The sequence below is a fragment of the Penicillium cataractarum genome (assembly GCF_028827025.1).
Source record: "Penicillium cataractarum strain IBT 29864 chromosome Unknown utg000002l, whole genome shotgun sequence".
Lineage (NCBI taxonomy): Eukaryota > Fungi > Ascomycota > Eurotiomycetes > Eurotiales > Aspergillaceae > Penicillium > Penicillium cataractarum.
The window spans coordinates 6,085,234-6,104,787 of record NW_026622738.1 but is presented as its reverse complement, the minus strand read 5'-3'; the positions used below and the strand labels follow the sequence as shown (position 1 = coordinate 6,104,787).

Below are 19,554 nucleotides of genomic sequence, written 5' to 3'. Positions count from 1 at the left end.
CCCTGTCTAGTGTCTATCTACCCTGTCACTTTTCCCGAGGCCCAGCACCCGAGCATTCGGGTAAGGGGTTAGGCAGCTAGCTCCTAGTTGGTTTATTCCCTTGAAAATGATCGTGGGCCGCTCGCTAAATTCCAGTATAAATGATATCGAAAACAAAACAAACGAGCAATACTGTAAAAATGACCTGTCCTTTACAGTGTTGGATCTGAAAGCTTCTATTGGCGCGCTTTTCACATCGGCCGACGCGGCACCTCGCGCTTTTTCTTCATGCCTGGTCGGGTGGAGCCCGATCGTTGGCGCCTGTCGGTCAAGGGAAGAAAAAATTCTACTGTACTGACAATTTGACATGGATAGTGCATTGGTTCTGCAGGGTTGACTTTGAATTATCCTGGCTTTTAAATAACCATGCAATGATAGTATCTTTCACTGTAGCTTTGTCGAGGAGCCTCTAAACGAGAAACGTCTACTTTACACTTCGACTACATCGAATTCGGCACTCGGTACTTAATTTCCTCACTAGCAAATCAATCTATAAAGCTTGACATCTAGAAGAATGCAGCATGGCGTAAACCTCGACAGGTCTTCTCCCAAGACTTAACCACACAACGTTAAATCACCCATCCTCGTAATAGTCAATGAGCTGACAGCTCTGGGCATTCCACCTTTCCCACTCCGCCTAGAATGCCCAGCCCATCGCAAATTACGGTTTCGTCAGCACCGCGTGTCGCACCGCGAACCAGCAATAAGCACTCGGAGGAAAGACACCTTGACCGGTCAGTTGACTAGTTCAGGTGGTCTGCTGCATTGCTGAAACCTTTGCTCTGCTCGGTAGTTTGGAGGGCTCTGCGCGGGCTTGGGTTTACGAGGTGGAGAGTTGACACGAGGGAAATAACCTTTGCATCACTGCTCTAGAAAGCTAAAAAGGAAGGAGGGATATCTTTCGTCTTCAGGATGCAATGCGCGATAATGACAAAAACAGACGGGATGAGGTTGAATCTCAAGGACAACCGCAGCTCGTATGCCGCGATCCGTCTCTAGCACGTACAAGTTGGGGTCGGGCTGTGGTAAAGCAAGACATTATTGGGGCATTAACCAGCAATTGCCGTACTTCTAGTCTCATACTGCACGGAGTAGTGTATATCAGACGAAAGAATAGAAAGATCTATGACAAAGGTAATTGGACACCGGTACCCCTTTCAAGGACCTTGAGAAGGCATCGACATGATAGCTGACTAATGATAAGATAGTGTATCTAATAAACGACCCTGACCCGGGTGCAATCGACAAAATCCAAATTTCCAATTTACCCAAAAGTCTAGAAGACGGTAGAAGCCCTGGAAGCGCTAGAAGGCACCTAAAGCCACGGGAACGCGGGAACCAACACGAGAGGCTCGGGATCTAGACCGGGACTATAGGGGCTGGGCATGGGTTCTCTGTACAGTACGGATGTATTGTGGTATGGATGGGGCACTTTGATTATATGCGATTATAAGGCCATGGAGTATTTGTATGGAGTTTATTGTATGATGAAATTATTTTATTACTGTACCTCGTACTCCGTAGATTCTGAGGAAAACCCGGGTCTCCACCATCCATCGTCACACAATCCTTTTTCCTTCCGCGTGACCGAATGAGTGGGGAAAAGAAACTAGAATTAGGACTGTTCCCTCGTAAACCTTACTATGACAGCAAGATCCGGCGATGCAATGCGATGACTGGGACACGGCACGACATGACATGGCTGAGTCTGGTAGTAGTGCACTGTGCAAGGCAAGGCAGACGAGATAATTGAATCTCCCTAAGCCACCCCTCGACACTGACACTGCCCTCGCAAGGATGATCCGGGAGGAAGTTAGAAACAAAGGGCCCTGCAGCCGAACGAAACGAGGTACTCAAAAAGGTTATCTGTTTCGGCGGCGGGTCCCGCCAGTAGTGACTTTATTAGTGATTAGGGGGATGGAGATGGAAGACGCTAAGAAGACAGCGCTCGTCAACTACGCCGCACGACCTGCGGCCAGACCGTTTGGGAGTGGCTCAGGTGACCAAATTGGATACGGGAGTTGAACTGGACTGGACATTTGGTTACCGGAGGACTAGACCTCTGGACAGTGGGCTTTGATCCGGAGTCGGCGGATACATTATTGATTATTGAGTATAGTATCCATTGCACCGATTCGACCTAGCCGATCCCTGCTCGATAGCGGCCCGCTCGGACGAATTGGCACTGTCAGCCGCAGTTTGTATTCTTCCTGTTTTATCTGATGGGGAATTTCGTCATGATACAGGTGTTCTGTGCAGGACCTACAGGCACCCGAATAAGCCGAGGAGGGGGCTAGTGGCTGACGTACATTCCCTAGTCGAACCGATAGGATACAGCGAGGGCGCAGTCGAGATCGCTTGCTGAAGATAAAGGGACTTTATGTATCGATCCGGGGATACAGACGAGACAAGACAGAATGCACAGCCGTGGATGGGCCTGGGGGTTAGCCGAGACAGGAAGAGGGTTAGGCGGGTTGTCGTATAACCCAATATCATTCATTGCATGATTCGTTTCCCAAAGAAATATCGCGAAACACCTATACTTGTCCATCCCTGCTGCTCATCTTACTGGAATTGAATCAGGCCACCCTCAGTCTTCACTCCCCCCAACCCCATCGCACTGCCTTCCCCTTTACACACCCCATATCGACCGCAGGACCGCCCATGCACCTAACAGTCCCACCACAGACGCAAGCACCATCCCATTCCCCTCCCAAGTCAACCCTAAGTAGGCCAACACACCGACGACTATTTCCTTGCGCCGCGCCGCATCCCGCCGAGACCGCCAGGTAGGATCGATTGCAAACGGAGCCACAGTTCCAGTCTTGCCCCCGCCGTTCGCATCGCCAGCCATGTGATCCGCATCTTCAGGTGCGGCAGTAGGTCTCAGAGGCACGCTCACAGCCAGCGCGACAGGGCGATGATCCGAGTGAGGAAACAGTGGGAGCGCGTCGTACACGACCGGTTTGACTGTCCGGTGAGCTGCACCGTCGCTAGTATCCCGTGACGCCGCGTCGTCCAGGTACAGGATGCGGTCGCACCAGCTGGGCCACCGGTGTGAGGACCATTTCCACTCTGTGTCCGAGTCGCCGGTCTCCAGGGCGCGCCGGGCATCTTGCTGCGCTGCGTCAGAGAATTTGTATGTCGGGGGGAAGTTGATGGGGGCTTCGAAGAGACCATGGAAGGTCCTGCCTGCACGCATCTCGCGTATGAGCTGGTCTTCTGGGAGGAGGTGGGAGTAGTGAGAAGGACTGCTGGGGTCGGCATAACGCTTGGGGAAGCGTATGAGATCTTCCTTGAGCGGACTGACGTCGGATGTGCGGTAATTGAGGTCTCCGGCTAGGAATAGGTATGAATTAGGAGCGAAGAGGTTATGCGACGAGCTATTGGCACGCTCATTCAGGAGCGAGGTGCTCTCGTCCGTGTGCTGGCCGTCGCCTTCCACCGTCCGAGGTGAGCCCTGTCCATGCGGAAAGACCAATCGCTCAACGATACTCTGCCAATCCAGGTTCCTCTTTACCAACCCATCCTCCATGGGTGCCAGATGCGCCGCAACGAACGTCAAATCCGCAGTTTGAGACGATCGTCCCTCCACCACATATTTAAGCCGAGCACCGACCGCACCCTTGTTCCCCATATCCTGTAGCCCAAATCCGACATGGGCGGTATCGATCCACGATATCCTGCCCGCAATATCAGCGCGCGCAAAGACCATTAACCCCGTCATGCCGGTGTGGTCCTTGACAAGCTCGACATAAGATTTGTTCCATTGTTTTGCGGTCGCTTGCTTGACTGCCTTGATAAATGCATTAAAGTATGGGAGTAGATAGGAGCCGCCCAGGAAGGAGTATGCGATCGGAGCGAGCTCCTGTAATGAAAGCACGATCAGCTCTGGCGCTGGCGTCGAGGTGGGGAGGACATCGAAGAAGTGGGCTGCAAAGAGGTCGACGTCGATCAGGTTCCGGGCGCAGTTTGAGGTTAGAATGTATAGGTTTAGCTCCTCCATGTTGAGGGGGATGTTGTGCTGTGCTGAAGTTGCAGCTTGGAAGCTGAAGAGCGGTGACGTCGTGCGGGATGAACCACGTGCCCACGTTAATCAGTGGAGCTCGGCGATAAGCGATACACAAACGGAGACGCTCAAAAAATTACTTTCTAGGATACACCCCACCACTCCACACCTAAAAAGAGTGGAGATTCAATGGTAAAAAGACCAAAAAAGATATGCATCATCCGTGAATCGAACACGGGCCTCGTCGATGGCAACGACGAATTCTACCACTAGACCAATGATGCTGGTTCATGTAGAGAGCAGCCAATTGTAGCATTTTGAAGAAGTCTTGATTACAACCCATGTTCTATGGGTTTGTGACATTGGCTGGTTATTCGCCTACTGTATTCCATACAATTGCTGGTATATCTATACTCTACAACTTTCCCTTTATTTGCTCCCCCCTCCTTTCCTCATCCAATTCCACCAACAACATCCCCTCTGCAACATCCTCTTCTTCATCCTCCATCTCATACACCCATCGTACAGTCCCCGCACGAGGACTACGTACCTCCAGCTCCATCTTCATTTGCTTCACAAAAGCCAAAACCTGATTCTCCGCCACGACATCCCCACTCGCCACCAGGATCTCGATTAACTTGCCTGACAGCGGGAGCACGATATGACGCGGGTTATTCGGGTCGCCCCGCCGGTGTGACGAGGAGACCAATGCCGACGCCGCCGTCGTAGTCGTATCCAGTTGCATACGATACGGAACAGCCGTCTTGGAAGTTGGAGTCGTGTACTCGATCTCGGCAGCCAAAGATGTGGGGAACTCATTTCGCAGGACCCGCGATAGCTTCAGGTGATGCGCTATCTTGGCCGATGCTTGTGGGTTCCCGTTCTCGAGTGGCTGTAGCGTAATGGACCACGCGTCCCCTTTGCGGAACAGCAAGTTGGATGCCGGCAGTCCACTCTGCGACATTGACTGCGGAGAGGAACCTCTGGAGACATGCTGGCTTTGCAGATTCTTGGCAATGCTTTCACCCAACTGGTAGGCTTCGTCGAGATTGAGGCTAAGCCATTGCGTGTCAGTGTGACCCGTCATGAAATGGGCATGCGCTACGATGCCCCGCAGAAGGTTGAGATTTGTTTTGACGCCGGAGATCCTCGAGTCGGCCAGGACTCGCTGGGCCTTGCGGACGGTGGCCTCCCAGGTGGATGCCGTGACGATTATCTTGGCGAGAAGATTGTCAAAGTTCGAGCCGACAACCAATGGAGAAGCCCCGGAGGCGTTGATATTGGTATCGACACGAATGCCGTGGCCGCTAGGGACGGTAAACTCGGTCACTTTGCCGATACTCAGAGCGAAATTGTTGCTGGGGTCTTCTGCACAGAGACGCAGCTGAATGGAGTGGGAATTCGGCGGTGGAGCACTGGCATTCACATCAGATCCCAGGCTCAACTGCTGGAAGGTCCATCCTTGTGCCAGAAGAAGCTGTGTCTGGACCAAGTCTATCCCGCTGATAGACTCTGTAATAGTGTGCTCAACCTGCAGCCGGGGGTTGACTTCCAAGAAGTAGAATTCCCCTTTGCTTTGACTGACCAGGAACTCGAATGTCCCCAACGAGCGATACCGAATTTCACTCGCCATCTTCAATGCCGAGTCAATCACTCTAGCAATCAAGCCACGGTCAGACATTAGAGCTGGAGCATACTCCACCACCTTTTGGAATCGTCGTTGCACGCTACAATCTCGCTCCCAGAGATGGCGCACCTGGCCAGTGCCATCACCGATGACCTGAATCTCAACATGGTGAAATCCATCCACGGCAGCCTTTTCGACAAAGACTGTTCGCGAAGGCGATTCACCAATAGCACGCTGGATACTATTATCTAGCTCTGATTCTTCGCGGACAAGACGAATGCCTCTCCCACCTCCTCCATCCACGGCTTTGATCATAACGGGAAATCCGACACGTCTTGCAAACTCCCGCGCTTCATCTGGATTAGCAGTCGGTCGACTCATAGCCTCCAGCACAGGGACACCGCATTGCCGCGCTAGTTGCTTTGCCTGAAGCTTGTCACCCGTGCGGGCGAGATTCTCTGGGCCAGGTCCTATCACGACAGCGCCAGCCTCGGTCCACATGCGATCCGCGAACTCGGCGCTCTCACTGAGAAAGCCATAGCCTGGGTGCACGGCATCTATGGAGTGCTTGCGAGCTAGGTCGACAAGCAGAGAGATGTCTAGATAGGAAGATGCGGAGGGGATCTGGATAGCGTGCTGTGGATACCCCAAGTCGCAATGCGACCGATCATTTGAGGTGTAGAGAGCGAATGTCTCCACTGGGCTAGGCAATTCTCGTGCAGCATGGAGAATTCGCACGGCTATTTCGCCTCTATAAACTGTAAATCAATACACATTCTGCTCAAATTAGGGTTGAAGAAAGTCGTACCTGTTGGCGACCAGCAGTCGCTTGAATGTCGGTGAATGCGGGGATGACGACATGGGGTACAGCAAATCCGGGGTAACAAACTAAACAAGTCAAGTCGAGAGGCTCCCAAAGTACAAAGTAGACAGGGATAAATGTCAGACGAATATCAAGATGCAGCTTTGGGTAGTTGGAATTGCCATACTCTCGAGGATTGCTCACTGACTTGTAGCATCTCTGAAAAGCGCCTCGGCCCTCGGATGGTCACTCGACTGTCCTTGACCCCTCACCCCAGAGTAAACAAAGCCGAGCAGCTTTGCTCACCAGCGATTGAAATTCACCCAATTACCGTGAGTTAACAGGGACTTTATCTGCATATTACAACAATCCAAAATCAATATGGGAAAGGAAAATGACGCGCAGCCCGCGTCCAAAGGCCAGGACACCGCAGCTCAACGCCTGAACCAGGTCTCCTCGCACATCTCCGCACAACCAACCCCAGATACACCGGCGACCAAACCGAAGTCCAACAACGCAACCTCTCGTCTACCAGCAGACCACTCAGACGTTCTCTCCCAAATTGCCTCTCTCCGCAAAATCGCAGCAACCCCAGACCCCAACCACCGCGGCTACATACGCCAAAAGCAAGCTGGGAAGCTCTGGGTCCGCGAGCGCATCGACGCCCTCCTCGACCCAGGGACCTTTGCCGAAATAGGGTCCGTCTCTGGCACGGTGACATGGAAGAAGACAGCGCCCATGCGCGAGACACCCGTCTCCTTCGTGCCGAGCAATAACGTCCAGGGAGCGGGTTTACTGCGCGGGCGGAAAGTCTTCCTTACCGCGGACGATTTTAGTATTCGCTCCGGCCATGCGGATGGTGCGAGCTCGGAGAAGACCGTTTATGTGGAGAAGCTGGCAGTTGCGCTGCGAGTGCCGGTTATCAAGCTTGTGGATGGGAGTTCTGGGGGTGGAAGTGTGACTACGATTAAGAAGGAGGGGTGGAGTTATTTACCGCTTGTGAGGCCGTTTAGGCCTGTGATCCAGCAGTTGAATATGGGGATTCCGAATTTGGGGGCTGTGGTGGGACCTGCTGTAAGTGTTTTGCGTGATTGCCTCAATCGTGTAAGGAGAAGAGAGGCTATAATACGGTGCTAACATATTTCTAGATTGGATTGGGCGCTGCGAGAGTTGTATCTTGCCATTTCTCCGTCATGGCAGCTGATATTGGCTCACTATTCAATGCCGGTCCGAAGGTCGTCGAGGGTGCAACCTTTGAAGAAGGGCTGAACTTTCAGGACTTGGGTGGCCCTATGGTTCACTGCACGAATGGTACTATCGACAACTTGGCTGCCAATGAAGCAGAGTGCTTTGAGCAGCTTCGTACAGTGTTGAGCTATCTGCCGAATTCTGGTAGTGAGGCTCCGCCGGTCATTCCCTGCGATGATCCTCAGGACCGTGAAGATTTGGCTTTGCGGAGTATTATTCCACGTCGACAGGCACGCATGTATAACCCCCGAACCATCATCACCTCTGTAGTGGATCAAGGTTCATGGTTTGAGATTGGGGCACTTTGGGGCCGAACTGCTATCGGTGGTCTGGCTCGCCTTGGTGGTCATCCCGTGGGTATCATTTCGCTGAACTGTGAGGTGAATGGTGGTGCACTTGATGCTGCCGGTAGCCAAAAGCTCACCCGGCTATTGAAAATGTGTGACGTGATGAACCTACCAATCCTGCAGTTCCTTGACGTTCGTAAGTATTTCAGCTGCATTTCCCACCTATCTCTGTCAACGTCCCCTAACCATATTTCTAGCCGGCTACGCCATTGGCACCGTCGCCGAACGCACCGCAACAATGCGGTGGGGTGTTGAACTAGCCAAAACATACTACACAACCACCATTCCGATTTTCAACGTCGTGACTCGTCGCGTATTCGGTGTGGCTGGTGGCATCATGCTCGGCAGTCGTGACCCAGTCATGCAAGTAGCATGGCCATCTGGACAATGGGGCTCTCTTCCACTCGACGGTGGAATTGAAGTCGGACATCGCCATGAGCTGCGCGAGGCGGAGAAAGTTGGTAAGAAAGAGGAGCGCTATAAGGAGTTGGAGGAAGAGTATTTACGGTTGATGAATCCTGTGCGAACGGCGAATGCTTTTGGTGTGGAGGAAATTATTGATCCAAAGGATACTAGACAGGTTTGTTGTTCGTGGGCGTCACATGTGTATGATGTGCTTATGAAGGAGAGATTGGCGGAGAGGGCCTGTGGGAAGATCCATCCTATTTTCGCTTGATTGATTAGATCCGGGAAACTAGATATTGGGCAGGAAATAGAATAAGCTTGATGGGTACCTATTATTGCGGAGTGTAACGAAGCTTATATTACGTGCTCTCGCGTAGCTTGAACTTAAAGACCCTAAGCTAGCGTTCTAACCCGCGGTCATTTTAAGACTATGCTGACGCTTATAGGAGTTCTCATAAGGCCAGTGGTATTCGAAAGCTGTTTAAATTCGGCCATTCGCATTCGCTCCAGGAATGACTTCGACGATTACGCTTCTTTATTTCCCTGGTATCTTTGCTGTGTATGGTTATTTCGATTTCTACATCTTAAAATATTAATTGAATATTACTTAAAATGATACCAGATGCTAGGAGATCCTAGGCCTAGAAATGAGAGAAGCGAGACAACACGACACTCGCATTGCACCTATCTATAAAAGAAGCTACATTCAGCCTGTGCATATGGATTTATTGATTGATCTATGTTGCTTAGGTAGAGGGCTTCTTATTTTCGTGAGAAACCCCATCCTGGTATTTACCCAAAAGCTAGATTAATTTTATATAGCCACTATCTACTTTATCTATAGAGTCGTCCGAACGTATGAAGCTATCAATTATTATAAGCCTAGAGAGAGTTATCGGAGTTATAGGAAAAGATATTAAAAGCGAGAGTATTAAGAGGAGTTAAGGTTCAGTAAGGACGATCGGGACGGTTCTCATGCCTCCAGACGGGATGGATGGACCTGCCCGATGCGGGCAGTGGTATTACGTAACACGAACGAATCGGCGGGATGGACTGAGGGCAGTTAAAGGTGCTGGGAATATCACATTTAAAACACCCCACTCCACAAGCAACAACCAGAGCTCCAAAGTCACAATGGCAACGGTGCAAATTCTAGACGGTGGTCTTGGAACCTCTCTCCAAGATCAATACGGAGTGAGCTTTGATAGCACCACCACACCTCTCTGGTCAACCCACTTGCTCGTCTCCGATCCCACAACGCTGCATGCTTGCCAGAAGGACTTTGGCACGGCAGGGGTAGACGTGCTTCTCACAGCTACATACCAAGTTTCCCCCGAGGGGTTCGCCCGCACAAAGACTACAGAGTACCCCAATGGCATTCCCAAGAATGCTATCGGACCATATCTGCAGACAGCGGTGGACGTCGCAGAGCGAGCCAAGGTTCGCGATAGTACCAAAATCGCGCTCAGTCTGGGCCCGTATGGTGCGTGCATGATTCCAGGACAAGAGTACAGCGGTGCGTATGACGCCGAGCATGATAGTGAGGAGGCGCTGTATCGCTGGCACTTGGACCGATTGCGACTTTTCTTGGAGGCGGAGGGGGATTTGCTCTCGCGTATGCAATATGTTGCGTTCGAGACTTTGCCCCGCCTCGATGAGATTCGTGCGGTTAGGAGGGCTATCCATGATGCAGGAATCACGGTGCCTTTTTGGATTGCTTGTGTCTTCCCTCGCGAGGACGATCTTTTGCCGGATGGAAGCTCGATTGAACAGATCGTGCGTGCTGCTGTTGCCCCTATCGATGGGGGACGCGTGCCCTGGGGAATCGGAATCAACTGCACCAAGCTGCATAAGCTCTCAGGATTGATTGAGAAATTCGGAGACTGTGTTTCTGCAGCGATTACTGCTGGTGATATCTCTGCTACGCCGAGCTTCGTTTTGTATCCTGATGGGACGAATGGAGAGGTTTACAATACAACAACGCAAATCTGGGAGAAGCCAGCTGGCTACAATGCAAATGGAGATCGAGACACGGTAAGTCTATCCTTATTACAAGCTCGTTTACCGCCGACCGATGCTAACTGGATGATAGCGCTCTTGGGAAGTCCAACTAGCCCAAGTCGTGAATAATGCCAGCATCCATGGCCCCTTCAAGGATTTCCTTGTGGGCGGTTGCTGCAAAGCTTCCCACCAGGACATTAAGAAGCTTCGCGAGCAGTTCCAAAACTGAATGACCTCTACGATCTGATAAAGGTGGATCGGCTACGGAACCGATTGAATTAGAATCTGTACATTCAAAATGTCGCTTTATAGAAGATATGCAAGATGCAAGATACTATTATATACATGTTTTTATGTGATTTACACAAGCCAGTCGATGAACCGCCCCCACAGGGTGTTGCGTGGGTTCCGATGGGGCATGATCTCTCCATCTTGGAGACGGCCTGACCAAAGATCAATGGTGGCAGCGCGTTGATACTACAGAAGACCGAGTTAGTAAATGTTTCAAAAATGAGAATATCGATGCAAAAAACGAACCTTAGTGCGATGCCACAGCTTCCAGCCGATGATTGGCACAATGAAGATAGGAATGCCAATGTACGACGCAACAAAGTTAGACGTGTTCCAGTTGCCCTTCAAGAAGACGGGGAAGCCAGCAACCAGGGTGATGATGGTAGAACCGATGAAGCCAACCCAAGCGGCATATGGCTGAAGAGGACCCTTCCAAGGGAGCGAGTCCCGAGAAAGACCCTGTGCCTTCATAGCGGCATGGAACCGAATGTAGCAGAACGAGAGAGTAGCCCAGGCGATCAAACCGGCAACGGTGCTAAGGTTAAGGAGCCAAGTAAAGGCCTGCGCGGGGCCACCACTTCCAAGACCTAGAAACTGGTTAGTCTTGAAACTTCAAGATATCCGATTGATCCGTAACAAGTGTACTTACTCAGATAAGCCAGAGGGCCAAACAGCCAGGCTGCGATGACAGCAACATAAGGGACGCCGTTCTTGGTCACACGACCGAAGACCTGAGGCAGCTGGTGGTCGGTCGTCATAGCCAGGATCATGCGCGATCCAACCCAGCAGTATGAGTTACCAGCAGACCAGGCGGCAACGAGAACACAAGCGTTCACAATGGAAGGCAGGGCGCTGATACCAGCCTCCTTGATGGCAATAACGAAAGGCGAGCTGTTCGCGTTGCCAGATCCGGAGACAAGAGCCTCGTTGCGCGGGTCCACGATAATACCGATGAGAAGGGCACCGAGGACGTAGAAGAAGGCAATCCGATAAGTGACGCGGCGGGCAGCCTTGGGAATAGCGCGGTGGGGGTCAACAGACTCAGCAGCAGTAATGACGACAGTCTCGACACCGATGAAGCTGAAAGAGGCATTGACGAAAGATGACAGGAAGCCTAGGAAATGGCCGGTTGGACCAGTAATGCCGTTGTAGTTGGTCCACGCGCCTGGGTCGTGCCAGAAGCGGAAGCCGATAGTCTCGTGGTTAGGGCCACCACCGGCGGTAATGACGATAGACACGATGACCAAGCCGAGGAAGCAAAGGACCTTGATGGCACCTCCAATAACTTCAGTTTCGCCATAGAATCGCACACTCATCAGGTTGATGATCAAAATCAGAATTAGGCCAACAGTAATGACAACCGCAGGCGTTATATCTGTCCAATATGACACGATAACTGCTGCTGCTGAAACTTCCGAGGCAATGGCGATGGTATAACAATATCCGTAAGAGATGGCGAGAGAGAAACCGACAGATGGATCAATGAAGCGCGTAGCCCAGTGAGGGAACGAACCAGCAGTGGGCAGTAGAGTAGCCAACTCGGCGATACTCTGCATCACACACCAGAGAACAGCACCAACGATGATATACGCGAGCAGCAGACCCGCAGGACCGGCCTTCGCGTAAGCAGCTCCCGTACCGATGAACAGACCAGTGCCAATGCCACTGCAGAAACCGATCATGGTGACCTGATAGTTCCGTAGGCGACGCTGGGTCGCACCACGACCGCCGACATTGAGCTGAAGCTCCTCCTTAGGACTCGCATCATATTCATCGACCTTGACAGGATCCGGACGGATAGCGTCCGAGGCCAAAGTGGACTTCTCCATCTTTAGGCTGGCGAGGAGTGAACTAGCGTGGTGGTTGATATCCGAAGAAATATAGAAGAAAAAAAAACCAGAACTAAACCACTAGTTGACGTTCCCCCAGACGATGATCCCCCAGGATTAAAAAATAAAGAATGTCTAGAATGACAAGCTTATGTGGGAACGAGCTTGCTTTTCTTTGCCCCCGAAATCTCAGCGCGCCGTAGAATCACGACATCGGGGCTCCGTCCTTTGCACTGCGGAACTTTCTCCACTGGATGAAGGCTTATTGGATTAACCGCCGTGAAACCTCCACTTTTTCGGGAGGCGATCGGTGAATTTTTCATTCCCGGCGCACTCGGGGAGGCAAGAGGCGAAAAAAAGTTTGTTGATATCGTTCCCATTTGTCATAGGACGGGATAAAAAATCATGGCCACGCGATCGATGAGTGGTCCGGGGATATGACACCCGCTTTGGAAGTTAAAGAGACTGGAGATCTCCGAGATAGACCATGCGGGGGGTTCTAACGGGCGAGAGAGGTGTTGCAGGAGTGGATCTGATCTTTAAGTACGCGCTTAATTCATCCTTCTGCATATTGAGATGCAGCTCGAAGGGTTAAAGAATTTTTCTTCTGCTTGATTGGTGCAAGCAATCGCTCATTCTCGAGCAGAAGAGTCACTAATGATCCTGGGTAAAACTTAGCGCGGTCGGTAGGCTGTGAAACAAAGTTTGTGCGAAGCTCGAAGGAAGTTCGGAAGAAGTTCTAGACCGATCGCTTCTGATTGGTCAATCTGCGAAGGGTAAAATGTTTAATTTTGGTGCCTGAGGCTCACATAGTTTGCCTCAGGCACAATTGTCTCCCCGTGAGATCACATTAATCGAACTTAAGGGGCTGGAGAAAGCAGCTACTGGAGTCCTCCATCCTGTGACTGTTCCTTCTATGATGCAACTATACTTAGGATTGTATATCTCGATCTCCTATCAACTGTAAGCTCATCAGTCCAAGAACATTTCCAGCTTGAAGCATTTCGTACTTCCTACTTAGCGCCTGCCGTACTGTGTACACCCCAAACCCTTCGAAAGTTGAATCCACTTCCCTAAGAGACAATGGGCGTAATCATAACCCTTCACTAGTGCTTATGAATACTGTATAAGTCCCTAGTCGGACTATGATGGAGATTCTTACTAGGCACTATCTGGATCTTGACGCCCTACAGAAAAAAACCTTGTCGAGCACACGTTCTGCGGCCAGCATAATTCCCAACTGCGTGCATAACTCACCACTGGGAAGGTCGCCAAGAGCCCATAACAGCAAGACGGACGTCGATCCCCAAATAAGCCTGCGTTTTGCCCAAGAAGTTGACTCAAATCCTAGTCTGGGCGACGAGAATAATCAAATAATTACATCAATAGTGCCGATCCACCCTTTCGATCGGACCCAGAGCTCCAAAACTTAACTCGTGTTTCCCCCTCTTAACATTGACCCTCCCCTGCTTTCAGCGTGAGGAATGCTAGATACACCTCGTTTCCCAACCTGACACTCGTTTGAAGACACCATCCCTCGCGCAGGCTCTTGGAATTGGGTTTGATCTAGCTTCCTCACTCCGAGGAGAGAGGAGATACGCAAGGCCCAATGTCGACCCCCGCCCGACCAGAGGCGCCTACCGACGCCTCACCAGCAACAAGCGCAGAAGACTCCGCCATGCCACCAAAGGATGTGCCCGCGTCTCGAACACGCGGAAAGCTGCCTGGATGGTTGGATCACTTCAATGCGCGCGATCTGAAAATTCTCTTTCGCTGCACGACGGCAGCATGGGTTGCTTCTTTGTTGATCTTTATCGGCCCTTCTTTGCGCACAATCGGGACGGCCACTTTCTTCGCGACGTGAGTGGCTTTTGAGCATTTCGTGGAATTGAATTTTATCGTTAACTGAATGATTAGATTGGTTCTTTTTATGGTGCCTCCAAATGGTATCGTCTTCATTTTCATCCTTGGAACTCTGACCCTCATCTTTGGCATGGCCCTCGGATGGGGTTGGGGTGTTATCGCGATGAAGGCGGCTCTGGCCGCGCGACCGGCTGCTGATACTCAGGCGAAACTACAAGCCCTGGGACAACATGCTTATAGCGTGGCTAACTCGACTGGTCAGTCCGTTACAACGGTCCAGCAACAGCTTGTCTACGAAGGCTGGATGCTAGACGCTCGTGTATCGGCTGTCTACTTTTGCTTCATTTGTTTCCTCATTTACGTCTTGGTAAGTTTGGCCCGCGATGAAGGGCGCGGCTGCAATCGAACTCCAATTAACAATTTATTAGGCGCGCATTCGAGCCAAGAATCCTAAGTTCACCCTCATTCAAATTTTTGGAACCATTATTATGGATCTCTTCATCACCATTGGGCCACTGCTTCCCTCTTTCAATGGGACTATGCCCAAGGTTCTCATTGAGCCGGCGGCGATTGGAATTGGGATTGGATTGGCTTGCAACATACTGTTCTTCCCAACATCAACTTCCCATACCGTTCTCGAGGGGATGGAAGGAATTGTACGGCTCCTCAGAGGCCCCTTGGATGTGACCGTTGCCAGTTTGATCGACGGTGAACATCTGGAATTGAAAGATCTGCATAAGTTGAAGATGAAATCTCTTGGGGCATACAAGAAAATCGAGCCAGCGCTCGCCTTCCTGCAACTGGACTTTTCAGTGAGCCGGTGGAACTCGGACGATGTCCTGAGTTTGAAAGAACCCATTCGGCGAGCTGCGCTGAGTACTTTGTCCCTGCTGGAGTTTCACATATCTCGCGTTGGGGGACAAGAGAAATTAGAGAAACTCCGTGCAATTACGGCAGAGTACAATCAGTATTCTAAGCTCGAGACAGCGGAGGAAAAGAAAGGAAAGACGCAACCGCGCGAAGCAGGCATGCGCCAATTACTTGAGAGCCTTAGTCTTGCGAAGGCTTTCACCACACCTGAGCATGAGGCTCTTCGACAGGAAATGCTTGAAGCTATTCGACAGCCTTGCACGAAAATTCTACCAGCCTGCCAGGACGCCAGTACTCTGGTTGCTGACTGCATTCATGCGGTAAACTCCTCGCGATGGTTTGGGAAACTACCCAAGACTCGAATGGATGAGCTCCTCCAACGCAGTGAATCTTCCTTGGAGAACCTCAAAGCTCTGCGTGTCTCATTTGCATCCGAAACAACAGAACGCCTGATCCAGACAAATGCAGACATCTTTGATGAGACTGGTAAGTTGAAGAACATGGACGATCCCACGATGCATAAAGTGCGAGGAATCGCAGTGGGCATGGTCTTTGAAGAACAGATTCTTGGAGTCTCAGACGCCTGGGAAAAAGCTTTGGAACAAGTTGTCGCGCTGATGAAGGAACGCCAACGCGTTCGCCTCTGGCTCCCTCGGGGACTGGGGTATGCCTTTAATTGGGCGTTCCACAAAGCTGCCGTTGCCCCAGTCCTTGCTGCACAGTCTCCAGCCGTTGATCCCGATGTGGTCGAAGAGCAGTCGAAAGCGGCCCAGCAAAGTCTCAATATGAGCCGAGGATACAAAATCAAACGACGCAGCGGGCTGGGACGTGTTATACTTGGCACATATCACTGGCTTATCAACCCTGATGGGATGTACGCGATGCGCATGGTAGTTGTTACTATCGCGCTCGCAATTCCGGCAGTGATCCCTTCCAGTGCAGGCTTCTACTATCGCGAGAAAGGTTTATGGGCCCTGATCATGGGCCAGACTACGGTTGTTGTATACATGTCGGACTTTAGTTTGTCAATCGCCTCTCGTTTCGTGGGAACTGTGGTCGGTGGTGTCGCAGGTTTGGTGGCTTGGTACATTGGTTCGGGTCATGGCTCTGGAAACCCCTACGGGCTTGCTGCGATCATGGCTGTGGTACTCATGCTTCTCATGTGGGGACGTCTGTTCGCGCCTCCTGCGGTCTTGCAAGCGACAATTATGGGTGGTGCAACCTGTATCTTGGTGATTGGATACAGCTACGATGATACGTGAGTCGTGAAACCATCAAATGACCAGTTCTGTTGAGCTGAAAACTGACTAACAACTTCACCAGACATATTCCATCATACGGCAATCCCGGCTGGGGATACAATGTCTTCTGGCGAAGACTCTTACTTGTTCTGATCGGATCTGGAGCGGCCTTGATCGTGCAGGTGTTCCCCAGGCCTCCCTCTGCCGCACGACACATCTGCAAGTCAATGTCAAACTCCATCCGAGCACTCTCTGATCATTATGCACTTCTCCTGTCATGTTGGGGTCAGCCAGACCGTGAAGAAGGTCTCATGGCGGAACAGCTTGCACTCGACCTCGCAGAAGCCCTCTCTGCCCTTGATGGTCCTGTCGCGCTGCTCCGTCTCGAGTTTTCTAGCTCCCCATTCGACAGTGATACTCTTGCCCAAGTCAAGTCCATTTGCCACGAATTGAACCAGCACCTTGGACGCCTGCTGTATCTATCAGCTTCTCTGCCAGAGCACTTCCAAGGACTCCTGGCCCGCCGTGCTGGCCTGCTAGACCACCGCAATATCGGTGATATCATGGCGGTCCTGGGAATTGTGGAGCAAGCTCTTAAGACTGGCGATCCTCTTCCCGAGGTGCTTCCCACTCCACTCCTCAAGCGCTGCTACGAGTTCTGGCAAGTTCACCAAGTTGAGATCGAGCTCAGCACGGATCTGATTAGGGACGAGAACTACCGTCGCTTCTGTGTTGCTGTGACTGCCTACCTCAAATTCTTGGGCGCAATTGATGATTTGGTGCTCGTGATGAAGGGCACGTTGGGCGAGTCGCATATCGTGAGACGGGACCTGATGCCCGATGTGACTGTATAATATCGATGCTTAATTTTAGTTTTAAATTAGTTATTCTTGCCATAGAGCTCGTGCAGCTGTCTTCACAACATATATTATTAATTCGACAAAGATACAGGTAGAGTCCAAATTACGACGTGTCTTCAGCATAGGTGATTTTCGAAACATGTCCCTGGTCCACACCTAGCACTCCTGAAAACCCTCAAATCAAAAACTCTCCTAATTTGCTTTCCATAGGCTCTTCAGTTGCTTCTTGACTGGCTTCAATAGGCTCTTGGTCTCTGCCTTGAGCAGTTTTCTATCTTCTTTAGACCATTGTCCATTCTGCTTCGCCTCCCTCAGGTTCCGGATGTGCTCTGTAAGTAGAGTTGAAAGATTCTCCACTGTGCACTTGGTGCATTTCTTGTCGTCGACGAGTTCGTTCAACGCCGATGATATAGCGTGGATAACTTCCCGTGTCTGTGACCTCTGCAGCTCACGATCGAGAAGTGGGGTCTTGCTAAGACCATGGCTCATGCAGGGCACTTTCGGGCTTGTACTAGCCAGTCATCGATAATCAGCTTGATCGGTCGGGAATACTAGTTTTGTAAAGAGTTTCGAAAACCTACCTCTGGTGATCCTTTTCATCACTCTCCATGCAGTCAACAGAGATCAAGGTTTCAGGCTTGATGTCCATAGTGTTGAGTTGGGTCTTTTGTAAGCTTTGGCGATTGAGAAGTATAGCTGTGTGCGTATGGCTGTCCAGATTTTGTCTCTGTATGTGATGAAACTTCTGACTTACCAGAATCGAAGTGCCTTTTATATTTCTGTTCCAGGATTATGTTGTATACTTCGTTCGTATTGCTTGAAGGCAGTAAAGTCCGGTATATCCGAGCTATACCCCATTGGGTCGGCCGACCGAGGAAAATGTCCGATAAACTTCGGGGTTGCCTTTACTGTCCATAGCCATGGAGTGTTTGAAGATGAGGGTTAGAGAGTGTGGTAGCTTCTTCCTGCCAACGATGCCAGACAAGCTGTGAATTGATAGACGTAGTTGTTGGTCACTAGGCAGCCGTCACCGTATGAGCCGCACTTTTAACAGCCGCCAATTTTGCGGGTATTCTGATAGTCGTGGTAAGTTACTGACGGAGGTATCTTGAATATAATCCATCGCAAATCTAGCGTACACAGCTCATTCATTTACCGTAATTTGTCGAGACTGAAGAAGAGTAATGATTTCCTCTTTATTCTTGGGAATTCGAATAAACTCTGCAGCATCTAAAGGTGGCTCGCCATGGTATTGTTTGCCTGTGGATCGCGCCGTAGGGTCTGCGCCCGCGTCCAGGAGTATTCTGACAAGATTTGGGGATTCACTGGAGACGGTATAGTGTAAAGGAGTACGGATTGCTCCTTCGCTAGCAGAAAAGAAGTCTTCAAAGACATTGTAATTCCCAAATAAGTTCCAACTTTTAATTCCGTGCCTCCTCGCTGAACGGCCATAGTGATAATGTATACGTTGGCCTGAAGTTTAGACTAGCTAGGTTTCGGTGGATATCCAGAGCAATTCATCACTTATTATATCCCTTCTGACTTCCGTCTCCGAGTCTCGCGACACTTTGCTGAATCTCCGTCGTGACAGAAATTTGAATATCTTGCTCCTCGTTCAAATTCCCTTCTCGTTGTGTACCCGATTGCAAAATTTCCTCTTGGCTGTGGCTGTCTTGTTGACGTAGTTGGCGCTTTGTATATCTGAGCTCGAGGGGAACGTAGCTGAGCCTTTCCGAGTCCTTTCGAGTAGATCCTCTAAAGAGCCATGGAAACACGAAGCTTAGTGGCCGGCGCATTATAGGAAGACAGGCACATATTATTCCCATGTTACATTCCACAAGAGTCCAGACTGAGCGTGGGATGAAGTCCCCTTTGAGGGAAACCTGATTAGTAATTCGTCTTTCAAGCTTGAGGAATTTCAAGGGTTCAGGGTACTCACAGCTCTGGTCTAGTCCAGTCGAGGTTTGAGATACTGCCACCGTGCGGAGGATACTAGTCACACAGACACTGTCGCAAATTAGGCTTCTGTTCAACACAAAAGCCAGATGATGCCAGATAAAACTTACAAAGCCCCAACACTGAAGACACAGAACAATCCAATCCGATCGCGTCTTGAAAGCTT

At 50.7% G+C, this 19,554-nt stretch overlaps 7 protein-coding genes across 7 annotated transcripts; 3 read left to right on the top strand and 4 right to left on the bottom strand.

Annotated features, from left to right (window-relative positions):
- Window positions 1–2,671: 2,671 nt before the first annotated feature.
- N7496_004235 (putative inositol 5-phosphatase) lies at window positions 2,672–4,045 on the bottom strand (the record flags this gene model as incomplete). The annotated part of the gene is made up of 1 exon (XM_056697166.1): window positions 2,672–4,045. One exon carries the CDS (start codon window positions 4,043–4,045, stop codon window positions 2,672–2,674), a length of 1,374 nt encoding a protein of 457 aa, XP_056559378.1.
- Window positions 4,046–4,463: 418 nt separating this feature from the next.
- Window positions 4,464–6,536, bottom strand: N7496_004234 (putative pyruvate carboxylase; the record flags this gene model as incomplete). Its single annotated transcript, XM_056697165.1, has 2 exons — window positions 4,464–6,426; window positions 6,484–6,536. The coding sequence occupies 2 exons, from the start codon at window positions 6,534–6,536 to the stop codon at window positions 4,464–4,466; spliced, it is 2,016 nt and encodes a 671-aa protein (XP_056559377.1).
- Window positions 6,537–6,858: 322 nt separating this feature from the next.
- On the top strand, window positions 6,859–8,748 carry N7496_004233 (acyl-CoA carboxylase subunit beta; the record flags this gene model as incomplete). Its single annotated transcript, XM_056697164.1, has 3 exons — window positions 6,859–7,551; window positions 7,626–8,208; window positions 8,270–8,748. The coding sequence occupies 3 exons, from the start codon at window positions 6,859–6,861 to the stop codon at window positions 8,746–8,748; spliced, it is 1,755 nt and encodes a 584-aa protein (XP_056559376.1).
- Window positions 8,749–9,611: 863 nt separating this feature from the next.
- N7496_004232 (homocysteine S-methyltransferase family protein) lies at window positions 9,612–10,707 on the top strand (the record flags this gene model as incomplete). The annotated part of the gene is made up of 2 exons (XM_056697163.1): window positions 9,612–10,511; window positions 10,570–10,707. The coding sequence occupies 2 exons, from the start codon at window positions 9,612–9,614 to the stop codon at window positions 10,705–10,707; spliced, it is 1,038 nt and encodes a 345-aa protein (XP_056559375.1).
- A 131-nt stretch (window positions 10,708–10,838) lies between these two features.
- Window positions 10,839–12,598, bottom strand: N7496_004231 (putative amino acid permease; the record flags this gene model as incomplete). The annotated part of the gene is made up of 3 exons (XM_056697162.1): window positions 10,839–10,955; window positions 11,016–11,356; window positions 11,419–12,598. 3 exons carry the CDS (start codon window positions 12,596–12,598, stop codon window positions 10,839–10,841), a joined length of 1,638 nt encoding a protein of 545 aa, XP_056559374.1.
- A 1,609-nt stretch (window positions 12,599–14,207) lies between these two features.
- Window positions 14,208–17,426, top strand: N7496_004230 (uncharacterized protein; the record flags this gene model as incomplete). The annotated part of the gene is made up of 4 exons (XM_056697161.1): window positions 14,208–14,458; window positions 14,516–14,828; window positions 14,890–16,589; window positions 16,655–17,426. 4 exons carry the CDS (start codon window positions 14,208–14,210, stop codon window positions 17,424–17,426), a joined length of 3,036 nt encoding a protein of 1,011 aa, XP_056559373.1.
- A 198-nt stretch (window positions 17,427–17,624) lies between these two features.
- Window positions 17,625–18,081, bottom strand: N7496_004229 (uncharacterized protein; the record flags this gene model as incomplete). The annotated part of the gene is made up of 2 exons (XM_056697160.1): window positions 17,625–17,943; window positions 18,014–18,081. 2 exons carry the CDS (start codon window positions 18,079–18,081, stop codon window positions 17,625–17,627), a joined length of 387 nt encoding a protein of 128 aa, XP_056559372.1.
- Between the last annotated feature and the right edge of the window lie 1,473 nt (window positions 18,082–19,554).